This window comes from Sinocyclocheilus anshuiensis, unplaced genomic scaffold (genome assembly GCF_001515605.1).
Source record: "Sinocyclocheilus anshuiensis isolate Anshui unplaced genomic scaffold, SAMN03320099.WGS_v1.1 scaffold101, whole genome shotgun sequence".
NCBI lineage: Eukaryota > Metazoa > Chordata > Actinopteri > Cypriniformes > Cyprinidae > Sinocyclocheilus > Sinocyclocheilus anshuiensis.
In genome coordinates this window covers 418,431-440,852 of record NW_015540892.1, presented here as the reverse complement: position 1 = coordinate 440,852, position 22,422 = coordinate 418,431, and the positions used below count along the sequence as shown (strand labels likewise).

The 22,422-nt window shown below is 39.0% G+C and overlaps 1 protein-coding gene across 1 annotated transcript in view; it reads left to right on the top strand.

The window, feature by feature from the left end:
* The first annotated feature begins 8,319 nt into the window (after window positions 1-8,319).
* LOC107688815 (striated muscle preferentially expressed protein kinase-like) overlaps window positions 8,320-22,422 on the top strand; it is a 42,641-nt gene continuing 28,538 nt past the window's right edge. Inside the window, exon 1 of the mRNA XM_016486593.1 lies at window positions 8,320-8,711. Coding sequence (XP_016342079.1) covers window positions 8,354-8,711 — 358 coding nt within the window. The 5' untranslated portion in view covers window positions 8,320-8,353. The remainder of the gene's footprint in view (window positions 8,712-22,422) is intronic.

The window sequence follows — 22,422 nt, the reverse complement described above, 5'->3', positions numbered from 1 at the left end:
CAAATTAAACATGGGAAAGGAACACCTGGGGAGCAAGACACAGACAAAACATGGAACAGAGTCTGACACCGTCATGTTGTTTCCTGATCCATTATTTAATTTGTTTGTATGACTTACTTATTACTGAGAAACATAAAAAAAAATAAAAAATGCATTATTTTGTGGGCCACTAAAGAAAAAAAAATCCTACAGGTTTAGAACAACATGTGCATGAGCAATAATTACAGAGTTTTCCGGGTTGGGGTGAACTATCCCTTAAAAAAATTCACATGTACTCAGTGCTAATACAAGTGTACATGTCATCCAAAACATTTTGTGATAAATCACATACGGAGGCAGCCAGAGACATATTTTTCCACATCACATTCGTAGTGTAACTGTTAAATTTTCCTTCTGCACCCTGAAAGCAGAATGACGGCTCCTTACCTGCCAATCAATCAATAAAACAAGGTTTTTAGATTTTAACTATATTATTTTGTGGCTGTATAGTGGCTCTGTATTGGCTGTAATGATTATATATTCTTGATCATTTTATTGTTGCCTCTTACCAAAACTCTTTATATTGGCCAAATCTTATTCTTTGTCCTCTGTAAGATTTTTTTGACAGTTCGGATACTATGACACCTGCTTCCCCACAGTTTAAAATGTGAGCTTGAAAAGAACAAACAAGATAATGCATTATCAAATGTTTGACCTTGGTTGTGCAAATGTCTCTGTCTTGTGCTTTGCCAGTGTCTTGGCAGGGCTATTCTTAAATATAGAAGATCAGTTCAGCCACTTGCCACTTCACATACAGCACCAGAATGTATAAATGGTGAAGATCAGATCTTGTGATTAATATCAAATATAGCAAATATTTAATGGTTTCGCTGAGCTAATATTAGCTGAGTCACCACTTTGAATGTCTTTTTTAGTCTTTGGCAAACACTTTGACACCTTAGTTTTGTTAGTCACATGTGTCTGGTTTAGATTTTGACCATTGTACTAATGGGTGCAGTACATATGGATTTCTTCTACTTTTAAATTGTCAAAATAACAGAATATGCATCATACTAATAACAGGATACATGCAGACGATGTCTAAGCTTCCGCACTGTTCCAGCAGGTGGGGTAAACCTACAAGGAGTGCAGTTTGCAAATGGCTTAGCATCATTATACTTTTTTTTTCAGGAAGAGATCAGTTTTGCAGTCTGCATAATGTATGAGATGTTATATAGTAGCCTTTATTTGTATGATTTGAAATTTATGTAAACCTCAATAGAAGAAAAACTCATTTACTGGAGTAGAAGCACATTTGCATAATTGTATTTTTGTTTCAACACAACATAAGGCACATGTTCAATTACACTATTATACTACACTGTTTTGTAATCATATCATGTGCTATCACTTGCTATCTTTAACCAATGAATTGGTCAACATTCATTCAATGTCTTCACACACACAAAAACAATGGTGTTGGTTGGTTACAGGTTGGTTTCAGAGCAGTGGGGAGGAGTGTCATATTTGTATCACAGAGTGTAGAAGTCGTATTTATACTTGTCTGTACTATTTCTTTAAGACCAAGGGGTCAGGGTTTTCATGGCTGGTTAGTGTAAGAGGTGCTGTAAATCATCAAAGGATTCTCCAGTCTCTTGTAAATGGGTCCACGAGAATAATGCAGGCAATACACAAAGATATGAAACGTTTCTGACTTTTATTGGTCAGCGCTCATGTGGTTATGAACACCATGTGTTGCAACTTATCACACACATCCCACTGCGCATGCTTGACCCGCGCATCCAAAACCTACGCATACGTCAGCGCGTCAAATTCTAATAACAATTACAAAATTAACTCACTTTACATAGACAAATTAAACATACAAAAAAAAATCTCACATTTTTCCCCCCTTAGAAAAAGAAATGTCCTCATTTCAGATACACAGAGAACAAATAAATCTCACTTTTTTTTAATGTCCCAAAGTCTAGAGGACACGTGAAATAACATACCAACAGGCAATATCAAATAGTTTATAACCACTGTACAAAGTAAACACCTAGTCATCACCTCTTGTTTTGTGGTGTCATTATTTTCTAACACATAACAAAAACAAATCACAGGCTTGGTGATGAACGTAAACAAATACACCATGTAAAAATGCCTTTGGCCATACAATGACAAAAGTGCAATCAATACACATCCTCAAAATGAAAACTTTCTAGGCTTTTTAATAACACGTCCCAAACGAGTGACAACACCCTCAGACACGTGCTCCCCAACTACTGATGAGGCCTGTTCAACCAATTGTGGTGGCTGCTGCACAGAATGTGAAACCCGTGACATGCGACCTGAAGGTCTACGTACATGAGGAACAGAGGGAAGTACAGGAGCCCTATTCTCTCCAACAAATGACCCTCCTGATGTCAAAGGAAGAGACCCTGACAAAGCTGTGTATGGTGGTCTCAACTCCCAAACGCTTGTGTCTACATCCTGACCAGCACATGTGGAAGTTAGTGCTGGTACCTTCCACCTGGATCTGTAAGGCTTCAAACGTTCATAGTGAACAACCTTGGGTTCTCCATGTACATTTCTCAAGTTTAGTATTGTATAAATTTCACCATTCATGTCCACTGTAACCACTCGATATGGTCCCGTCCATTTAGGATCAAGTTTCTTTCTTTGTGTGGTTGGATCATTCATCCAAACCAGATCACCAACTTTGAAAGGTCTGAATTTCTCATATCTATTAAAATAGTACTCACGCTTGAGTCTCTGATAATCACCAGTGTTACGTACTTCTTGGAACACAGTTTCCATACGATTGACTAGAGTTATACCGTAAGTTTGTGGGGTGTCCATAGCAACACCTGGAAAATCAAGCTGTTCATGTGCCGGTAAATGAGGTTCACGACCATGAGCTACAAAGAATGGGGAGTAACCAGTGCTAGAATGAGGTGTAGCAATAAATGACAGTACGACTGCATATAAATACTGGTCCCATTCGCCATCACTATGAAAGAGAACTTTGGCTAGCTGATCCTTTAAAGTCCTATTGAACTGTTCTACCATTCCATTACCACGAGGGTGGTAAAGCGTAGTTCTCTTCTTTTTGATTTTTAGTCTCTTGCAAATGTCCTGCAAAATCTCTGACTCATACTGCCATCCCTGATCAGAAAGCAATTCCTCTGGAACACCATGTTCAGGTATGTACTGTTCACACAGAAGCTGTGCTACTGTACTGGCTTTTTGGTCTATCATAGGATATGCATTGACATATTTGATAAAATGATCTTGCACTACTAATACATACCTATTTCCTCTGGACGTGACTGGCAATTCACTGATAACAGTACATACAAACTGAAAAGGTCTCACAGCACTAATTGACTGGAGAGGCGCCCTACGCTAAGGAACAGGCTTTTTCAAAGACTCTCGAACTAATCACCTATAGTAACTACACAAGCCCAAAAATGCTTGCACCTCAGTAGCAGATTTAGGAGTTGGCCACTCTTGTACATTTTGACAATGAGCTGGGTTAAGAGCCAACACATACTTCGAGACAGCATGAGCCATGTACTTTACAGATACCTTGCAGAACTGACATTTTGTAGGGTTAAGCTTGAGACCTGCTTCCCTAAACCTGGTTAAAATGTCTGTGAGGTTTTTCATGTGATCCTCAAAATAGTTCCCCATACAAATTATGTCGTCTAAATAAATGACACACTTCGTCCAGTGCAAACATCTAAGGACTAATTCCATAAGTCTTTGGAATGTGGGTGGACTATTCTTAAGGCCCATAGGCATCACCTTAAAGTGATACAGCCCATCACCAGTGGTAAAGGCCGTCTTTTTCCTGTCATCCAGATCTAGTTCTACTTGCCAATAACCCGAAGACATGTCCATGGTAGAAAAATACTGAGACCCTGATAAAGCATCAAGACTATCATCCACCCGAGGTAATGGGTGTGCATCAGCAATGGTTGCGGAATTCAATTTGCAATAGTCAACGCAAAATCTGTAGATATTGTCTTTCTTCCTCACCATCACTACTGGACTCGACCAAGGACTATCACTATCCTCTACTATATCTTGTGCTTTGAGCATTTCTACCTGACAGTTAATTTGTGCCTTGAGAACAGGAGAAGTCCTGTATGCTCGCTGGGAAATGGGAGTGTCATCTATGGTCCTGATTTTGTGGGTAACCAGGCTGGTTCTACCATAGTCCTGAGCATGCTGACTGAAAACTTTAGAGAAAGAGGTTAGTAAATCTGTCAGACACTTTTGCTGTGTCACAGATAACTCGGTGTTAGATCTGGTAGTATAGGTGACTTGGACATTGACACTTGACTGGAACCAGTAACATTCTGAATGTTTACATTGTTCACACTTTTGTCAATTATCACAAAACCATCCTGATCACTCCCAGAAATTGAATGAAAAGTACCAATTGGAGTTCCACAGTGCAGGGAAATGTCATCTACAGAAGGATTGACCACTATCAGAAAAATGTAACCCTTATCTGCTTTCGTCACAGTCCATGCAAATCCTACCTTTGAGTCTTCACGATAGTGAGGCTCAAACACACTAGTGTAGCCATTTGGCTGTAAACCTACACGGTGTGTCAAATTTTGCAGAGATTACAGCCTCTGACAGAGCAGCAACAATTGTAGTGGTTGACACTCTGACATCCACCAGTTTACAGGTATTTTGGTTTCCACTCACAAAAGGTATGGATTCCTCACCTAGCTGGAAAGACATGTTCTGCATGTTAACATGTTGTGCATAGACAAAAAGTCCCAACCAAGTACAACTGCTTTTGAGCAATTTCTGATCACTTGAAATTAATGTGACACTGTACGTTTTCCCAAAGTGACATTAGCTGACAAAGTACCCACTGAATCTAAAGTGTCACCAGAAATAGATGTCAGAGGTATGAACTGTTTCACCAAAGGTCTTTGACGTAAAGCGGGAATAGACATTCTGAAATCTTCACTTATAAGAGAAACATCAGCACCAGTATCAACAAACGCATGAATTACTGTGTCCTCAATTATACATTTTGTGTCATGACCTGAGCAGTGTCTAAAGTCACATGATGTTCAACCATGTTACCAATGGGCCTGGTGTCAGCAGCAGTTGGCAAATGGCCCTCATTGTCAACTACCGGTAGTTTCCCTGGCGCTGAGGAACATGTAAAGGCGACTGGAAACGCACATGTCCAGGACTTGGGGACCAATGATTCTGTCGCTTTGGTGAGTAGCTGTCCGATGACCTGTTGCCCCGACCACTGTCAGAACTTGAAGAACACGTGTTGATGTGTTGTCCACAGAAGAAGTGTTGTCCACGATCCTGTAACCTCCTAGGACTTTGATCACGATAGCCTTCATGTCTGCGTGCTTCATAGTAGTCCCTCTTGCCTCTTGTGTCTCTGTATGAAGGTCTACTATGTTCTTAGAAAGAGTCACAGTCAGTATATGAATGTCTGTCATACCCGCGGCATTCAGATGTACGCCCTCGTGAATCCTCCGGGCTAAGGCTGCGCCATTGACTATCCGCTGAAGTGTGTCTGTTGACCTCGAGCTGAAGTTATTCCACTCTCTGGAGAAAATCTTCTTTCCCATCCCCCAAAAAGATGGGCAGAAAATTTCCATTAAAACACTGCACAACATGTGAACTACTCTTGCCAGGCAAATCGCATGCTGAATCCGCTTCACTCATGTTACAAAACAGTTCAGTTCTCTCGCTGTATCGCACAGTAACAAAATATCCCGAAAACTCCAGAAAACTAGGATTACCGTTCTACTGGTCCGTTTTAAATTCGCGTTCCAAACATCTGTAATCTAACACTGCTGTCCAATAGAGACAGAGCGCATTTAGGCCACGCCCACACCGGGGGGGAAAACAATCCAACCCTCTCCATTGACTTATAACAAAAAACAGAACAATGCGTAAAAGCTGCTGTGTGACAAGGTGTACAGCAAAACAAGCTAAAAAAACGTTTTTATAAGCTACCGAGCCATGAAAGCCTTTGACATGGTTAAAAATAATAAATGTTTCCTGTCGCCGATTACTTTTCCCTCCAGTGGGCGTAGTTCTCAGAGTAATATGACACGTTGTGCTCAACTTTTGTGTCCTTAAACGCTCGTTTTTTGGGGTCGACAGCTTATAAAAACGTAGTGCTGTTTTTTTTTAGCTTGTTTACTGTACACCTTGTCACATAGCAGCTTTTAGACATTGTTCTGTTTGTTTGTTATAAGTCAGAAATGACAAGGAGGCAGCTTTCCGCAACAATGGAGAGGGTTGGATTGCCCCCGGTGGGCGTGGTTTTCAGATTATGACGCGTGACGCTCTGTCTCTATATTCACGAACAAAATTGTCCATGGTTGAAACACAAAGCAAAATATACGTCGTGGATAACAGAAGGCTGAAATCTTGAACTCGATTTCGGTGTCCGCCGCCGTGATGCCGCATCCATCGCATTAAATACCCGCCGAAGAGAAAGTTCACTCACACACCATGTGCATCGTCCAAACCCGCTGCCACCAGAAATGTAAGAGGGGCTGTAAACCATCAAATGATTCTCCAGTCTCTTGTAAATGGGTCCACGAGAATAATGCAGGCAGTACACAAAGATATGAAACGTTTCTGACTTTTATTGGTCAGCGCTCATGCGGTTACGAACACCATGCGCTGCAGCTTATCACACACTACACTTTTATTTGTCAGCCTATCTCCTTCTTTCAGTAGCGGAAATTTAAATGTGAGATTCTGGAAATGAGATCTAAATTTAGCGGGAACGGTCGGGTCAGGAAGAAAATTATTCTAAGCGGACAGCGGGTGAACAAAGAGTGAATATATAGCGGGAGCGGGTGGGTGCGGAATAGAACCTTGCGGGAGCGGGACTAAAAAAACAGTCCCGCGCAGACCTCTACTGCGCATGCTTGAAACACGCATCCAAAACCTACGCATACGTCAAATCCTAATAAAAATAACAAAATTAACTCACTTTACATAAAGACAAAATAACCATACAAAAATAAATCTCACATTAGTGTCAACAGTTAGTCCCTGCTGGTAGATGCTGTAACTACCCCATCATGCATGCAAAAGTATTTTTCTCAAATGATTGCCACTGAAAATTAATCATGAATTCTGATCAAGTTAAAATTAGGAAGCAATAAATAAATCATAAATACTGAATTATCTTACGGTAGATGTTTTATTGATGATGGATTCAAGGAGTCTGAAATGAGACATTGATTTTTTTTTTAAGGACAAAATGGGTCTTTCTCAAAACAAATACATCTATGTAGTAACATCTGTGTTTGACTTGCTCACAAATCTTATAACTGTATTAAACACTCAAATCGCATAGTAAAAGCATTACAAGAGGCTTTGGGACGTCCTAAAAAAAATTCCACCTACCCTTGCTCCAGCTGTCACTTGAAAGCTGGTGGTAGTCGCCTGTCACCTCTACAAACAGTCAGTGTAGTATAAAGGGCATGAAAGGAAAGATAAAGGTGGGTAGAAGAGAGAATGGAACGTGTTAGATCTTTAAATGACTTGAGCTACCATCTAGTCAGCAAGGGTCTGTGTGACGTGCTGGTAAATTGCTGGGAGAGAGGGTCACAATCCAAAAGAGGGAAGGAACACTCTATTGCCCTCTCTTGTATAAACAGACCCTGGTACTGGACTAATACTACATGATCCCGAGAAGGCTAAAAGATTAAGCAGCAGTTAATGAAGATATTCAGAGGCAATGTGTTGGGGTAAAACATTTCTAACATTTTACTGTTCATTGGATTTTGGTACAAGGAGGTATGACGTAGGGCTTAATTTGCCTTACCTTACAGTTCCATATTCTAGTGTACATGAAATTTAAATTTAAAACAATATTTATGTCAATATATACAACACATTATTATTGTTATATTAAATTTTCATTAAATCTAGATGTATTTTAATGTTATGTGCACATTAATAATAATAACTTATGCAGTTAGCAGACACTTTTATCCAAAGCAACTTACAGTGCATTCAGGCTATACATTTTTTACCAGTATGTGTGTTCCCTGGGAATCGAACCCATGATCTTTTGGGCTGTTAACATAATGCTCTACCACTGAGCCACAGGAACATATAAGCTTATATAAGTTTCTGATCAGACAGTCTGCAATTAAATATTTGTAATAATTGCTAAATTTCAAAATACCGTTGCTTTGAATTATTTTTGCAGATTACAGACAAGTTTTATTATGACAGCCTATAACAAATTGGGGAATATAATATCTCAACAAGTCAGTGGCCACCAAAGGATTTGTCTCAGTGCAAAAGATTAAGTTTAACAGTGCTGCTCAATATAATAATCACAATGAAAAAAGCTGAGCTGGTGAAGAGAAACTCAAGCTCAATGATTTCCCCGACCCAAGAAACGTTGACGGAGCAGTCCCCTGTCGAAGCTCCACCCGTGTTCCTCCGAAAGCTGAAGTGGGCCGCTGTTGAGGCAGGATGTGATGTCCGTCTGAGGGTGTCTGTGGGAGGCAACCCGAGACCCACACTGCATTGGTACCATAATGACGACCCTTTGATAAATGATCTTGCGGATTATGATGGATTGTGGATACGAGATTGTAAGCAAGCTGATGGAGGTCTCTACACCTGTGTGGCTGTTAATCACCTGGGTGAAGCTAGAACCAGTGCTGTCCTTGCTGTGCTGGACCTTGGAGAAGGTAAGATGCACTGTATAATACGTGCCTGAGAGTAAATGCAAAACCTTGCAGAAGAAAAAAGATTTCCCAAGTCTGCTTGAAGCCAGCTTGACTATGTGGTCTGAATGTTAATGAAAGATAAATTTCCCTTAATGTGATGGGGGAGGGCTTGCCCCTTCTTGACTCTCTTGGTATGATGTACAGCATATAATGGCTTTATTTCTTTCAATGGTTCTGAATCTACACTATCAGAAAAAAGTACCTTTAGGAGTACAACAGCTTATCACTGGGGCTGTACCCTTAAAGGGAAAATATTGTACCTTATCTACTTTATCTAAATTGAACTTATTGGTACCTTAAAGTAACAACATGTACCATTAAGGTACTGATATGAACCTGTAAATAAGGTACAAAGATGACCCTTTAAAGGGATAGTTCGCCCAAAAATGAAATTGAAAAAAAATGAAACCCTAATGTTGTTCCAAACCCATAAGACCTTCATTTTTCTTCGGAACACAAATTAACTTTGTTCTTGCATTGCTGTCGATGAAGGGTCAGAAAGCTCTCAGATTTCATCAAAATATCTTAATTTGTGTTCCGAAGATGAACGAAGGTCTTACGGGTTTGGAACGGCATGAAGGTGAGTAATTAATGACAGATTTTTCATTTTTGGGTGAATTATCCCTTTAAGGGTACTGCCCCAGTGACAAGCTGTTGTATCCCTAAAGGTACAGTTTTAAACATTTTTGTCTAAGTGTGAAAACATGATTATCCTAACACTATAACAATAAGCTATAACAATATGTTTCCATTGGTAAAACAATGTGCATTGGTTAATATGAATTAACAATGCTTCAGTATTATCATTCTTAATAGATTATCATTTCAACATTTACTAATTATAGTTTTAAAATCAGAAGTTGCATTTGTTAATAATATTAGTAAATGCACTGTGAACCACACGAACAAGCAAGGAATAATTATATTATTATTATACACATGATAACATTAAAATATTATAAATACTTTTGAAAAAATATACTGCTCATTGTTAGTTTATGTTACCTATAAAATTATATTCATTTGATTATAAAATTATAATCAAAATATAAAATAAAGCTAATGTCTGGGACATAAAAGTGTTACACCAGAAAGGCTTCTTTCATTCTTGTTGAATAACAGGGGGTACACTGTGTAAACTTCAATTCTTCCAAAACAATTTAAGTCCCACTTCTGTGAGTTATTGCTGTTCTGAATCTAAAATACACAAGAGCTACACCAACTACAACACAGTCAATGGCTATGACTATGCAGGGTCATCAGCTGTCAGAACACTCAGCACCTCTCGCTCTTTCTCTTTTAGGCACTGTGTATCTCGTCCTGTTCTCTTCTCCCCACAGTCTCTCTCTCTCCGTCTATCTCTGGGTATTTACAGCCTGGAATGTGCCAGAGCTCCAGTTACAGATTTACTGTTACTCTGCCACACATCATTCTCAATTATAGATGTGGCTGTGTTGGACTGATGCCTGTGTTTTTATTTAGACCCACAATGATAACAAATCTGAACAAGAGTTAAGGCATTACAAAGCATCATTGATCCACTCAGAAATTTATTTCCCATTTAGTGAATGAAAAACAGCTAAATGAAAATCACAGTAGATAAGTTCCTGGCTTGACTAATAAAATAAATATTGACTTTATATGACAACCAATAAAGGGGATCAAAGAATGCCTTAAAGTAGCTGGAGAAGCACACCTGGAGCAGGAGAAATAGGATAAACATAAGAATATGAGATTTTTTTTTTCCATAATTGTGTTGTGAATTTTACAGATAGAGCGAAGAGCTATGCTTTAGAGCTGTGCCAAAAACTGAATATGCCTTCGTGGTAATCTGATGGTATTAGTGAAAGGCAGAGTGTGAGAGGTCCTCTCAGGGTTTATTATACCACTCAAAATAGACCACTAGACTCTCCCAACAACATCAGTGAGTTCTGAGTTTAGTAAGAGAAACACAAAGCCAGACAAAGGGCGAAATTTACCCACTTTTATGGGAAAAATATAAGCTTAATTTTGTGGTCTGGAGATAATGAGAGCATCATACTGGAAGCCATGATAAGTCAAAAGTTGTCTGATCAGAGGAATGCTCAGAGTAATGTGAGGAGGGGAACTGTTGGTCCTAGGAAGGAGAAAGAACAAGGTGAGTTAGGTTTGTACAAGATTCTGAATTCAATTCTTTATCTGTGGCAGTACCAATCCAGATGAGTGCTATATATCAGGGGTTTGCTCTGATTAGGTTTGTAAAATCAAAGTATGTTGATCAAGCTCGCAAACTGGTTCTATCACACAACATTTATGGAAAAAAGCCTGGTTTTGGCATGTTTGATACTTTCTTTTTTTTTTTGGTTGTGTGGTTTGAGGGGTCAGTGGGGCACACAAGACCGATGTGTAAGTCACAGTCTGCCTCCCTTGATCCCAAATCCTGCTTGTGACATTTAATTTGATAACTTTATCTTTGCATCTGCCTCTGTCAGTTCCAGGATTCTATAAGTCAGTGGATAAATCCACGGAACAGGAACTAAATATTAAAGTTTACATGACTTGATGTGACAAGATCAGTTTTCTTCAATGTGCAGACATATTTAGATTAAACAGGAAGTTAGGATGAGACTTATCAAAGAGCTCATCCTTTTTTTAGTTTGTCACAGCCCAACAAAGCAGGACTTGACAGTTTGTGATAGATACAGTTGAGATTAAAAAAAGTCTAATCCCCTTTCAGATTTAATATATGAAACAATAACATTTCTGTTTGGCACCAGTTATGTAGAGGGCCCTCACATATAACACCGAAGTACGTTTTGAGTTTTGGTCACACATCATGCAAGGTGAGTGTGAGCAGAGATGGGCATAAATACATGAAAATGGCAAAATACTGCATGTATAAAATAAAAATACAAAATACTGCATGGGAAAATGTATTTAAATACAAATACAAAATACTGCCAGCAAAAAAAAAATTATTTAAATACAAATACAGTATTTTGTATTTTGAAAATACAAAAAATACATTTGAAAACTGGCCGTCCAGCGTACTACTATTAAGGCTTGTTCGCACCAAGAATGATAATTATAAAGATAACTTTATTAGTGTATCCTAAGCATGTGCTGCAGTTATGTGACCTCTGTCACTGTAAATACTCGAGCTGTATAACACATGATTGATTTTGATTGGCTGTCAATGTTTTTATCATTCATCAGTAGGATAAAATTGCTCTGAAAGTGATTTGAACAATATCATGTTTTTTTGTGCCATTATTGTTATAGTTGTGGTGTGGACTCTGCTATTCGTTTACATTTAAACAATAAACTAAACTAATATGGTTTAAAACGCATGATTTCAGCACGATAAACATGATAATCAGAACCAAAACAGATGTTTTTTTAGCAGGTCCGAGCTGTAATGGTGCAGCTCTATTCTGGAAAAGGGGGCGGAGAGCAGCAGCTCATTTGCATTTAAAGAGACAGGCCCGAAAAACAGCGTGTTTCTGCTTTCACTCAAAATAGGCATTTTCAAAATTATATAAGGGCCTTTCGCACCGGTTTAGTTCCAGAACTAAATGTACACTACTAAAGTACTGGGACGATTTTGCGCGAACTATTTCCCAGTACCATTTAAAGGGTTGCATTCGCACCGAGAGTATGTACTAAGAAGTGACGTAAGCCGGTCGACAGCGTCGTCATTTTTGCGCGGCATTCAACAACAGAAACAAAGAAGAACAACATTAACAACAGGAGGATGGAGGACGCTGTGATCGGAGCTGTGTTTTTCTTGTGTCTCGCGGGTTTCACAATAATGGACATGGAAAGTCGACGTATACGTAAAGCGATTGAAAGAACGGAAAGGAGGACTAAGAATCTCCAACGTCAACTGGCAGTGCTACATTTGCTACAAGTGCCTGGACTTCAGCGTCCGTCCATCTATCACCGTTCTCCATACTTGCGAAATAAGTTGATACAATGTTTACAGTATGTTTACACAGCGTTTTAAATCATGGCAGGTGAGGGCGTTTTCATACGCGTTTGGCCAATCAATGCTACTTACGTCACGATTAGTACCAGTTGTGCTGGTTAGACCCTGCTCCGGAGTAAGAGCTAATTTGGTTCTCGAAAAAGGCAGTCCAGTACTAAAATCGCACCCAGTTCCGGCGGTGCGAAAACGCCAAAAAGTGGGTAGTTCCACAATTAGTTCTATGAAAAGGTTCCCGCGGTGTGAAAGGCCCTATAATAAATGATCTGTGGAGTATTTTGAGCTGAAACTTCATAGACACATTCTGGGGACACCAGAGACTTATATTACATATTGTAAAAAGGGGCATAATATGTCTCCTTTAAACATGGGGAAAGCGGTTGCTGCTGCGACAGGTATGCTTTATCGCCTCATTTTGAACTGCATATAGAACTGCAATAACTATTTCAAGCATTTTGTATGTTTTATACACAGCAAAATTATCATGTAATTATTATGTATTTGACAGAAAATCCAGAATTGTCAAACTGACCATGTAAATAGTGCTGTGAATGTTTATATGGTTGTCAACGAATTGGATATTTTACTCAAAATTAGATATCTTCAAAATATTTTGGCTTTAATAAAATTTCCCCAAGAGACCTGGGGTCCACCATGATTTTTTCCGGTAGCAGAGCTCCTGAATGCGACAAGCTTGTAATAATAACTTCAGAAGTGGGAAGTAGGAAATTTCTGCACATGAAGGTAGCATTATTCCTTGTTTCCTTAAAGGAATCATGAAAATTCACTCCAAATCTAGATCGACTCGTACAGCTGCAGCTCACATGAAAGTGGCATGTCTGAACTAGTTGACACAGGAAATCAACTGCGTAATAAAGAGGTTGACTGACAAAAAGTATTTTATGTATTTTGAAAATACAAAAAAAAATAAAAAATTCAATACATTTATCAGAAATACTGCACATCCCTGAGTGTGAGGGTGGGTTTTTATTTACCTTTTGTGTTATAGTGTATAGGTGTATATATGTGTATATTTTTTGTAAACGTGTATCTTGAAATTTTTATTTTCCAGTTTGATGTTTCTTTGACACTTTGGTATTTTGGGATTTTTTCACTGTATATATCTTTGCATCATCACTTGTGGCTTTTGTATATATTTTCAGTTCTGTCAATTATGTTCACCTTGCACAACAGCGCTGTTGTAGGTACAGCCATTCTGTATGTGTGTGTGTGTGTGTGTGTGTGTGTATATATATATATATATATATATATATATATCGTTTGTTTTATTGTGGCCACAAATTAAAAATACGAACCCTCGTTTTAATTAAAGGGTCCCCCTCGGTGGGCCCCCAATCAGCCCAGGCCCATATGCACTTGCATACCCAGACGCGACGCCCGTGGTCATATATGACGCACGCATGTATCCATTATTTTAATGGGCAAACAAACCGTTTCTCGAAGCATACTTCAGTTTATTCACGTAGTTGTCAAAATGAATGTACAGTGAATGTTTTATAATGGATGCTCGCTGAAGAAGCGTGTTTTGGAAAAGTTTGTGAGGATCAGTGGTTTATGTACATATGGGCATCAGATGCTCCAAACACAGACACGATCGCTTGTTCTGACAGAGGAATTGTTCACTGATGACATCGACCCACCTTCAGATCGCTGAGTTTCCACACATTCAGAATGTTTTCATTTTTCATTTGTATTTTGGTGTGTTTAGTGATTCTGAATGGATCTGTATAGTAAGTAGTTAATGTGCAGTCCTTTGGCATCTCTCTGTGGTCTTGTTTGGTATGGCAAGTTGACTTGTGCTTATTTGTTAAAGTTACGGTATAATTGAGCTTTACATACCTAAGTAGTAAAGAATATCTGCAGTGACATTTTTGCAAAGTATGTTTGCAAAAAAAAAGAAGAATGAATTTTTACATTTGTCTTGAATTTGTTTTAGTAAAAAATTATTATATGGAACTGAAAAATAATAACACTGGAATAGAAAGGTTTTTGTGATTAGTAAAGGTTGGGGGACCTTGCAGTATTGATTTGGAGAGGAGGGGGACCTTGGAGCATAAAAGGTTGAGAACCATTGCTCTAGTCTAGACAGACCATAGACTTGGATGTTATCCTTTTTTTTGATGAAGAGGAGATTACAATTTGGTGCATCTCCATTCCAGTGTTCTGATTGGCTGCTGGCACACACAGTGTGGCCCAGACTTCTTTCCCCCTATGTAACTCATTTGCATAATTTAAAGCAAACAGTTAAGAACACTGTATTTAAACAATGCATTACTCGCTTCTTCCTTTAACCAGTGCATTACAAATGCACTGGTTAAAGGAACCATACATTTGGCATGTTCTGAAAACACAGAGGCCAAACATGATGGAAAAGGTTTGAACTGCATTAATTTGCTGAATTTTTGTGAAATGTTGTACTATAGATAACTGTCACATGAGAATACGTATTTTTCTGAATATGAATTTCTCTGGTATGAAATGGGTGTGCTGTAGTTTACATCAATTTTAAGGTTTCCAAACATACTGTAGTTATGAATGGATTTGGTTGGATTTGTGTGGCTTTTCTTTGTGTCAGCCACAGCTGCTGCATTCAGAGGTCCTAATAATTTTTTATGGTGGTCACAGGCCAAAACAAAATTTGTTTGTTTTAGTCCATCAAGATCCAATCAAAATGTAGCAAACACTTCTCCACTGTGGCAGCCATAAAACTGGGCACTGAAATGTGCTGTAACAAATAACAAATTTTGTTTTGGCCTGTGACCACCATAAAAATTTATTAGGACCTCTGAATGCAGCAGCTGTGGCTGACACAAAGAAAAGCCACACAAATCCAACCAAATCCATTCATATCAACAGTATGTTTGGAAACCTTAAAATTGATGTGAATGGGATGTTTTACAACATTTGTTGAGATGGTATTTTGCTACCATTAGGCCACTGAGTTAGCCAAACTTTAAAGTGTAACAACCAAATAGCTACAGTCGACTACTTTTTACAAATGCTAGAAATGTGGTTTTTGAATTAAAGATTCTGCACCCAGCAAGGATCCTGACCAGATGGTAGGCATTCCAGAGGTCTAGTTTGGTGAAGATATGTCTGTCCCTGTTGACCTGTGAGAACCAGGTCCTCCCCAGCTGTATAAGCTCCTCAGAGCACCTGATCAGTGGGGGACATTCAATCAAAATAGCGGAGGTGTGCAGCTCAGGCAGTCGGATATCATGATGGCACTTGCCCTTGAATGCGTTTGCCCACATTGATGTCCACATCAATCAACTCTAAATCAGAAGCCGAGTCTCTAAAGACCAGCTTATCTTTTAACTTCGATGATAAGATGCGATGTAGGGCTGCCCTCAGGGCTCACTGTTAGGCTGCAACTGGAAAGCAAGGTTATACTGGGTAATGAATCCTCGACACCTCTCCAGATTGCCATCATAAATTTCTGGAGCAAAGAGATTTGACTTGGGTAGAAGCCCTGCTGGTGGCCTCAGCTGAGGGAGATCTTGAGGCTGGAAGGACAGGGGAGGCTTTAGATATGGACTGCTGTAGAATCTCAGGAAAAATGTGATCATACTAAATTCTCAGTCTCCAGATAAACACAGAAGTAGAAGCCACAGATAAACAAAAATGACAACAGACAACACTTAGCCTTCCTAAACTCAGGTAGTCTCTACAAGGCAGGCTCGAGACTGAACACAACACAAAACAGTTGGTACGAATTAGCTTAATAACCAGTTTTAACTAAAGAGTGCACAGCAGGCTGTGCTACCTAGTGGCGGTGAGACTAATTGCAGGAGGGAGTCAGACAGTATTCTAGGTTATTGTCATGTCTGTTGTGTGGTTCTTGTGTATTATGTTTTCAATGTCTTTTACTTTGGATTTTCATAGTCTTGTTTCCCGTTTACCATGTGTCTCCATTTCCCATCAAGTGATCCTGTCTTGTGCTTCCCTAGTTCATGTGTTTTGTTCTAAATGGTTCCTTTGTTGCATGTGTAATTTTTTCATTGGTTGGTTTATGTCATGTGATCCAGAACATTGCCAACTTACAAGCTGTAATTATGAGTTCTACGAGCATGTGAACGTTTTGGCATTGATAGTGTTGCCATAGGAACACATAATTCCGAAGTGGTCAGCTCACATGTTGTCATCTTGAAATGATGGTAATTACAACATGGCAGGACCGCAGCTAATATTACAAGATGTTGACTGAATGTCCAGGGTGAGTTTAAATGCAGAGCGTGATTGCAGCTAACATGGAACAGGTGTAGATAATGAATAGCCTGGGGAGAGTGAACACTTTGTTGGTGGAGGGAGAGAGCTTGGTGTTGATGTGACATGACTAGTCATCCTGTATTTAATATCATCTGTGCATTCAATTAGCTGAGCAAATTGGTAGGTTTTGTTGGTGTTTGAGGGCCTTGAGGGGTAAATATCCTGATTTACCCCTACTCATTCTCCAATCATGCTCATCTACCTAGTCTTACATCGCCTACACCTCTACCATAAAGCTAGTTGCACTCAACCACCACCCACATTCTGGGGTACATCCTGGCCTGCTCCAACCATCCTTAAAGAACTCCAACACATTCTCAGATTCTCAAACTTTTTAGAGACTATTCATTCTGAACGTCAACTCCCCTTACCACCAACAACTTTGCCCTGGTCTTCTGAAGCTGCTCAAGCCTTCATTCATGCATTTTCTTCACAAAAAAAAAAAAAACCTTTCCTCAAGCAGAACTATGATACTGGCTACTGGCAGCTAATTGCCATCATGCTGCCGATCAAGGAGTCACACCACTGGCTCGAGGGTTCGCACCATCTGTTTCAGATCATCATAGATCACTTTAGTGAGCAATATCTTTGGGATGTCAAGTGGACATCCGGGGATAACCCCCAGGTTTTGCTTATCCTCACTTGTTCTTACAAAAAAAAAAAAAAACCTTTCCTCAAGCAGAACTATGATACTGGCTACTGGCAGCTAATTGCCATCATGCTGCCGATCAAGGAGTCACACCACTGGCTCGAGGGTTCGCACCATCTGTTTCAGATCATCATAGATCACTTTAGTGAGCAATATCTTTGGGATGTCAAGTGGACATCCGGGGATAACCCCCAGGTTTTGCTTATCCTCACTTGGCACTGGTGGCCCTAGCTTCAGTGCGATGGCCACAATGTCGTGATGACTGTTGACTGTTTGTCAAAGGCCTGTGGAGACACTGGAACTTCTGCTTACCGGAAAACTTAGTTTCTGACCATGGTCTTCAATTCATATCCTAAGTCTGGAGTGCTTGAAGTTACAGGGTATCACTGTTAAACCCTATTTGGACGGGGCTAGTTTTACAGGGGGTCGTTAGAAAAATGTATGTTTCACAGACGTACTTTGCGATTTTAATCCTGTCTGAATCTGCCACATCTGTGTTTTTCTCACACAACCTCTGTAATAATTCCAGAGCAAATTACCTACTGTTTTTCGGCAGACTCAGTGATTCTTTGAGAACAGTAATCCCGTCCGAATGCGAATGTCTGTGATTGCAGACAATATTTTTTTCACAACACATTTCCTTGAGTGTTTTGGCCAATGTGAACTACCGTAGATGCTCTTACCACACGCATGTTTGATATGAATGCCTCCTGGCAAAGAAATAAAAAATAACAATAATAAAATCGAAAGCTAGATCACTTAAACCAGGGCTGTCCAAACTCGGTCCTGGAGGGCCGGTGTCCCACAGAGTTTAGTTCCAACCCTAATTAAACACACCTGAACCAGCTAATCAAGCTCTTACTAGGCATAAAAACTTCCAGTCAGGTGTGTTGAGGCAAGTTGGAGCTAAACTCTGCAGGACACCGGCCCTCCAGGACCGAGTTTGGACAGCCCTGACTTAAACTATTAAGTTTGTCTGCTGTAAAATCAGCATCAGTTAAGATTATCCATGTTAATTTCTGCACTCAAGTACATAATGTTTTAATTACATGTACCTTTATGAAAATTAAGCATGGTTTTACTACAAATAAAAAAATTAAGGTAACCACACATTAATCATGGTTTTGCTATACTAGCCATATAGCTTCACCATGGGATTTGTAGTAAAAGTTATACTGTGGTAATCAATCTGAATGACAATACACAATGCATGCACATAGAACGAGTGATCTCTGCAATGCCTAGATGTACAAAACAGACCCTCCCACCTCCGTAATAAACACTCAAATTAAACTCAAACATAGTTTACAAAACTAGTCCCGTCCGAATAGGGCTTGAGACTTTCTTCAGGCTATCATCCCCAGTCCAACAGCCAGTCTAAGCACAAAATCCAGGAAATCTCCTGGGGCCAGTTGCACAAACTGCTTAGACTAGTCTAAAAAAGTCATCAATTTTTTTTCTTCAAGACTGGTCATAACTTTTTTAATTCAGTTACATAAAGGTAGATTGGTCTAATTTGTTCTAAGATTAGGCAGTTCTTAAGACGCAGTCTTAACATAATTGCTATCTGGCTCCTGATTCCTCTGAAATTACTGACATCAACTCCAGCAGGACTGGAGCCGCTGGATACTCACCTCACACTTTCTTTCCGGCTGCAGTGTTCTCTTTATGACTCCCTTGTGGATACTTTTCATCTTCATTGTGAGACATATCCTTATCAATTTACCTGCTTTATTATTGTTCCATCTTCTACATTAATGTATTTTTTTTTTACTGCTATTCCGGCTCCATATGCTCTGTTTACACATGTGTTCAATAAATATCCCAACACTTACTATAGGTTCACACAGTCATCAGGCTCGGTCTGCTTTGTTACAGTTTCTAATAAAGTTAGCAAAATAATTTAAATGTAAAGATACTGAATTTGTTTACACAATTAAAGAAAAATAGGAATGAATTGCAGCTAAATTTAAAATAAGGTCCGTGCTCCAACCTACAGATTGTTCTGTTTTGAGCTAGGCCTATGTAAGAAATTTTAATTAATCTATGACATTATTATTGTCTTTGTTGTTTCATTGATGCATATTTGCCAGCTAAAGATTGAATGTCAGAGAATTTCATGTAAACACAGACAAAATAAAGCATATACAATTTTCATTGTGTACACTGAATGAAAGAATGCAAATAAGGCCATCGTAGCAAAAGAAAAAAAAAAAAGTTAATGCTCTGTGTCAGCTTTCCTTCTTTCCCATTCCAGCAGCAGTACCATCGACATGGGAGTAGTGTGACGTCACCACAACCTGACAGAATATATAATTAATGCTTTGCACTGAGACCAATAGTCTCTCTCTCTTCACACCAGCACCACAGACAAAGGAAGAGATGAGAGAGAAAGAGAGATAGCGCACTCAGGCAGCTGAAAATTTTGTTTTTGCTTTGACTGCACTAAGATCTGCCTCTTTTATTAGCTGCCGCTTGATATTTTTTTCTCTTTTTAGTCTGTTTAGTCCTCTACCACTCCCCCTTTCTTTATTTCTTTATCTCCAAAGGGGATTGAAAGAATGCAAGTGGGTGTCTGTAAAAGACAGATTTTTCATCCCTTCTGTTGTGACTAGGACCGAGCTGACCTCCACCTCCTGCTGTGCCTTGGAATATTTTATCACTTGGATTTCAGTTTGTCATTTAAGAGCATCTGGGGGGGGGGGCCCAAAACAGCTTGGATATTGTTGTTTACTTGAGGAGATTTTTTTATTTTTCCCATGAATTCTCTTTTGTCACAAGAGGATCATGATTGGATGTTTGTACTGTTTCTATTGCTTTTTGCATAATTGTGGATTTTGGTACATTCTTTCTGAGGTAAAAGCTCTGACAGCGACATAACTGAGATTATTAGGAGTGTACACAGGAGTCGATAAAAACCAGGATTTACATTAGAAATAGACAGTGGTATTCTCTGCAGAAACACGGGCAGGTGGCTCTGTTGTTTAGTCTGGAAGATAGATTAAGTTCATCTGAGGCCATGAAGAAAATCTGGTCAAAGAAAAGATTCCAGGTGAGTCGAATCATTCTATCCAGAGTCGTACACTTCACAAACTACAAAATTAGACTTTTTCTTGGATTGGATTGGATTTTTTTCTTGGATTGGCAAATCACACTTACAATGTAGCAATGTAAAATAAGTGATGTAGTTGTAGTTAATTCTTTAAGGTATCCTGCCAGCTACCTCATGTCCAATTGTTTATGTATAACCAATACAAAGACTTTGAAACAAACAGACCTGATGTCACCATATATATAATTTTTTTTTTTCATTTATTTGCCTTTAAAATGGGCAATAAACAATTTCTTAGGCTCTGTGGCAACTACATTACCCAGTTGCCTTGGTAGCAACATAGGAGTACATTTGAAATGCTGCAAGCCTGCAAGCATGAGAAATGACAAAGGAGGGAAAAGGCATAAGTCTTTGCCTCCTGTCATCATGATATATTTATAGATTGTACATTGTTGAATGAAAACCAAATTATTTACACCACTAGCATAACACTATGGATGCAACAAACAGGCTAAAAAACCTATTTATCACTTCCCAAAATTAACAGACAGCCTTTTGTGTCATTTTTGTCTTTCCAGAGAGCGGGGCATTCTAGCTGGACGTTTGGGAGATTCACTCATGGTGTGTTTTGCTTACGACAAAATTGTAAAAAGTCCAAAATTGCAAACCTATTTTTAGACAAAAAAAAACAACAACAGCAACAACAATGGAAGTGTGTGCACTACTTTACAGAATGGATATGTTTTGCAGAATAATCATGGCGTAGATGGTTAAACAGGGTTCAAAATAGCTGCTAAGACAATACATTTCTATCCATAGATTTTTTTAAATGCTGACATCACAAATTGTTGGGTATTCGTAAGGAATGCAGTGCTGATTGAAGCTGTACAATAATACAATTTTTAAAATTTAGCCTGTAATTGTGGATATGTGTGTGTGTATGTTTGTGTGTGTCATGTATATGCTCCCACACAACTGCATGTCTGCAGACACTGGTTTCTATAGTAACAGTCTTCTCTTGTCCACTTCTGCTTGCTGCCGTTATGGAAGTGAAGTTTTTCGCTTGTGCAGGAAGCAAAGCAATGGTAATTGTTTTCCAGTTCTGTGATCCTCATCTTTTATTACTGGGTTCTTGGATGGATTTGGGTTTGCAACCATGCATTATTATATACATAACTGTAAAGTATACTGTAGGTTTTCATTCGGAGCTCTAGTTTAATTTCATAAACGTAGGCCCTGTCCACACGAACGCAGTTATTTTCAAAACTGCAGCTTTTTCTTCGCGGTTTGGCCATTCGTCCACACGCAAACACAGCACCAGGTCATTGTACACTATTTGTTATGGGAAAAGTAAGGCTTGCACACAGCATGATTTGTTCTTTCTTTCTTTCTTTCAATCAATCTATTGTCAATCTATTTTCTGTCAATCTATTGGGAGATATTATCTGAAATTGTCATGCTATATCCAGGAAAAGACATTACGGTCTGAAAGTACTTTTACTTTAAGTCAAACTATGTAGGCCTAATTAACTTGACAAACTATCCATCATTAAAAAGATATTTTAAGCTTAAATTTTTGACCTATTTACTGTAAAAATCTTTTAGTGACAGTAATTTATTAATATGTGCTAGGAATTGTGAATATCAAAAACAGAATCCGTACCTTTAATATGACATATGAGCCTCCTCTGTATCCATGGGGGGGGGGGGGGGGGGG